At 35.6% G+C, this 4,542-nt stretch overlaps 1 protein-coding gene across 1 annotated transcript; it reads left to right on the top strand.

Annotated features, from left to right (window-relative positions):
- Positions 1 to 300: 300 nt before the first annotated feature.
- Positions 301 to 2,774, top strand: LOC110627415 (L-type lectin-domain containing receptor kinase IX.1). The gene has a single exon (XM_021773712.2). The coding sequence runs from the start codon at positions 557 to 559 to the stop codon at positions 2,603 to 2,605; it is 2,049 nt and encodes a 682-aa protein (XP_021629404.1). The 5' UTR covers positions 301 to 556; the 3' UTR covers positions 2,606 to 2,774.
- Positions 2,775 to 4,542: the final 1,768 nt, after the last annotated feature.

Genomic DNA, 4,542 nt, shown 5'->3' on the forward strand with positions numbered 1-4,542 from the left:
AAGTTCAGAACCAAAGACGGCAACCAACCGGCATTTTATTGTTCTTTTAATCTTGATTTGGTCTAATACTGAATCAACTTCATGTGCTTGTCTGAATCTCTTTCTTCTGATTCTAAATTTCATTTTCAGTGGTTACATCAACATCTTCTTTGCTCATTCTAGCTTGTCCAAATGTAAGCAATCAGGTCATTTAATAGCATAAACAATTTGATGTTTGCTTCGGTACTCTCACTGAAAGAGTTCATTTTAATAGAAATTGCTTTTTAAAATAAAATAAGAGACAAAATAGAAATCTTTCTCTGCACCAGCAGCCAGTAATGGGCAATCGGCTTTGCCGTAACATTTTAACCAAATCCAATTTCCGATTAAGATTGCGATAATATATTAACAAATCTATCTCAGTAAGATTAGACTTGGCCAAAGAATGAGTACAATATTCATAAAATGTCAATAGAAAATCAAAAGATTTGCGGCAGACAATTGCATATAGTTGAACTAACTCCCTTAAGACTCTCCACCCGTTTCATCTTCTTTCTCTCCTCTATGATTTTCAGCCATGGATCTTCTTCATAGCTCAAGTTCATGCCTTCTCTATACTCTTGTCATGGCAATCTCCATTTTCTTGTTCATGTTGTTTCTGCCAACTGCAAACTCTCTGTCCTTCAATTTCACTTCTTTTGATCCCAACATGGAAGATATAAACTTCCAGGGTGACGCTTTCTCGTCCAGTAATGTTCTTAAACTTACAAAGAATGAACAAGGTGCTAATCTCAGAAGTAGCGTTGGTCGAGCCTCGTATAAGCAGCCGGTGCGAATCTGGGATGCAAAGACAAGAAGGCTTACAGATTTCACCACCCACTTCTCCTTCACCATGAAAGCGCTTGACCCAGATCGATTTGGTGATGGAATGACTTTTTTCCTCGCGCCATTTGACTCTAAGATCCCAGAAAATTCGAGTGGTGGGTTTCTTGCATTGTTTAGTCCTGATACTGCGTTCAATGCTTCCAAAGAAAATCAAATCGTTGCAGTTGAGTTTGATAGTTTTGAAAATCCATGGGATCCAGACGATAATCATGTGGGCATCCTTGTGGATTCGATTGTATCTGTAAGGAACGTAACATGGAAAAGCAGCATCAGGAACGGATCACAGGCTAATGCGTGGGTGAGTTATAACTCTACTACCAAAAATCTAAGTGTTTTTCTAAGTTATGCACAGAATCCTGTGTTTAGTGGTAATTCTAGTCTTTCATATGTCGTTGATTTGAGGGATTTTTTGCCCGAGTGGGTTAGGGTAGGTTTCTCTGCTTCTACAGGTTCTTGGGTTGAACTACATGACATTATCTCTTGGGATTTTAATTCGACGTTGGAAGTTAATCAGAAAGCCAAAAACAAAACAGGATTGTTTGTCGGAATATCTGTGGGTTTGGGATTCTTGGGTTGTGCTGTCATAGGTGTATTCTGGTTTGTGTTTTGGAGAAAAAGGTATGTCGTTAGAAACAAAGATGAGCCTGAGGATGTTTCCATGGATGATGAATTTGAAAAAGGAACTGGACCTAAGAGGTTCACTTTTCGTGAGCTAAGTCGCGCAACAAACGACTTTGCTGAGGATGGAAAGCTAGGGGAAGGAGGATTTGGAGGAGTTTACATGGGATTGTTGAGCGAATCCAACACAAAAATCGCTGTTAAGAAGGTCTCAAGAGGATCAAAACAAGGTAAAAAGGAGTACGTATCAGAAGTGAGGATCATCAGTCGTTTGAGACACAGAAATTTAGTTCAACTTATTGGTTGGTGCCATGAAAGAGGTGAGTTGCTTCTCGTGTACGAGTTCATGCCCAATGGAAGCCTTGATTCCCATCTGTTTGGTGGGGAAACTGTGTTAATATGGAGTGTCAGGTACAAAATCGCTCACGGGTTAGCTTCTGCACTGTTATATCTCCATGAAGAGTGGGAACAATGTGTAGTGCATAGAGATATCAAGTCCAGCAATGTCATGTTGGATTCAAATTTCAATGCTAAGCTTGGAGATTTTGGTCTTGCCAGACTTGTAGACCATGAGCTGGGCTCACAGACAACAGTGTTGGCAGGCACGATGGGATATTTAGCTCCAGAATGCGTCACCACAGGCAAAGCCAGTAAAGAATCAGATGTTTACAGTTTTGGAGTGGTCGCACTCGAAATCACATGTGGAAGAAAGCCAGTCGATGCAAGGCAAGAGCCAAGCAAGGTGAGGCTTGTGGAATGGGTATGGGACCTGTATGGAAAAGGGCAGCTTCTTGAAGCTGTGGACAAGAGATTGAGTAAAGAATTTGATGAGCGACAATTGGAATGCTTGATGATTGTTGGATTATGGTGCTGCCACCCTGATTTTGCATGTCGGCCATCTATAAGGCAAGTGATAAATGTTCTCAACTTTGAAGCTCCATTGCCTAGCCTTCCTGCAAAGTTGCCAGTTCCAATGTACTATGCACCACCCATGAACCTATGCAACTTCTCATACGCATCTTCTGGCTTGACAACTTCTGAAGGCAGCTGCACTACGAATTCCTCGCTCACGTCAGGTGGGTCTGCAAAATCACTTTTGAAACAAGAGAAACCTAGTGTCTGATTTTCTCAAGTTTACAAGCTTCAAGAATCAACTTTTCCTTGTACTGTATCTGTGCTTGTAAATTTCCATATTAAGCTTATAGAGTTTAATTTTTCATCGGTTATATTGACGAGTTATCAGAGCATGTACACACAGAGTGAGATCTATATATTGTCTTAAATTCACAATATTTCATTTACCTGCGCAATTAAATTTAGATTTAGAGCAAGGCCCATATACAGAACATCCTAATTTGAGGCCTAAACCCAATCCAATGAAGCATAAGAGGCCCAAAGGCATTATGAAAACAAACCCTAGAGAGGGTCAAGACCCAAAAGGCAAATCTAGAGAGATTGAGGCAACTATTGCGGCTCATTTGGAATCTTCCAGCAGCAGATCCACTGCATCAATGAATCGCATAGCTTTATAGAGCCTGATCCCATTACTGGCTAGCAAGGAAGGACCCCATCACAGCCCAACCCACCATCATCATGGTGGAGGAACTCAATCTTGCATGCACAAAAGGCAAACCTCACCAATAGCTGTGTGAAAGCCCAAAGTCAATACTAGGAACATCAACCATGGAAAGAATTTTCAGATCCACAAAGTATGACAAAGGGTGGAGGTGGGATCCTCTTTGGCATCCTATCTGTACCTTTTGGGATTACTAGGTCCTCACGAGGTGCCGAAGTCTTTTCTCATTACTCTTTTCCAATTAGGATGGGAGAATATGGAATGGGTATGATATCATTAATTAATTAATGAGATAATAATGATATTATTGGTTAAATTTGATTATTGCAAATAGAAATGATGGCAAAGGGATTAGTTAAAGTTGTTGACTTTACAACCTAAGGAGTTACAAAGTTTAGAAAACTGAGTCATAATCTATTAGGATGGTTGACCAACTAATGTCCGAAAGTAAAAGGAAGGATTGGGGTTAGTATTCAACAAATTCATTAAAAAAATAATAATAATAAAAAAATCTTGTGTTGTTCAACCAAAAACAAGTTAACTATCTTCATTATGATTTCTTGTTCTTAATCTATAATTCCTAACATCCCTAATCCTTTGAAAAATGTCAGTCTATGTTGTCTAGAAAGTCAAAAAAAAAATAATAATAATAATAAGAACAACCTCCGGAAACTGTTACCTGCCCTAATTATTTTGCAACTCGAAGCCTGGTTCTAACCATGAGGTCATGATGAATCAATGTTTCCACAAGTCAATACCAAAGAATATACGCATCATATATTTATGTATAAGGTCAACAAGTCAATACCAAAGAATTTACACATCACATATGTATGCATAAAGCAAAATTAACCGAATAAATTAAAAATTAAAATTTTAATATTTATAAAAATTAAATTAAAATAATTTTAAATAAAAATTAATTTGAATGGAATTAGTAGGAATAATTTACTTCAGTTGAAATTTTTAATAATTTTTTTATTATTTTATATATTTTATTTTTAGTATTTTAAAATTTAATTAAAATATTTTAATTTTAATTATAATCAAATCTCTCTATATTATAAAAATAATATTTTATTATCATTAATTAATTTAATTTGATTTTTTTAATTTTTTAAATAAAATTTAATTAAAATTTTAAAATTAAAAATTAAATAAATTAAAATAAATAAAAAATTAAATCAAAATTTTAAATTAATTCAATTTGATGAATTTTTTAAATTTGAACCGAATACGAAAAGAATCGAATTCTGCTCCATCCATAATATAGTTTATGAGTTTCTTATATTTACTTTTTTTAGAAAAAAATTCGACTCCAATTATTAAATAATTGCTTATTTGGGATAATTTCGTATATTATGACTAAATTTTATCTTCAAGCGATTTTAAGAACGCACATAGTTAGAATAAATAATCTTCAATATTGCTCTGTCCTAATAAAATGCAATTGTGATTAATAAAAAATTAAATTTTAATTTTTT

This window comes from Manihot esculenta, chromosome 12 (genome assembly GCF_001659605.2).
Source record: "Manihot esculenta cultivar AM560-2 chromosome 12, M.esculenta_v8, whole genome shotgun sequence".
Taxonomy (NCBI): Eukaryota; Viridiplantae; Streptophyta; class Magnoliopsida; order Malpighiales; family Euphorbiaceae; genus Manihot; species Manihot esculenta.

Excerpts from the sequence above, each read along its gene's own strand:
- LOC110627415 (XM_021773712.2), top strand. The coding sequence starts at position 557 with ATGGATCTTCTTCATAGCTCAAGTTCATGCCTTCTCTATACTCTTGTC.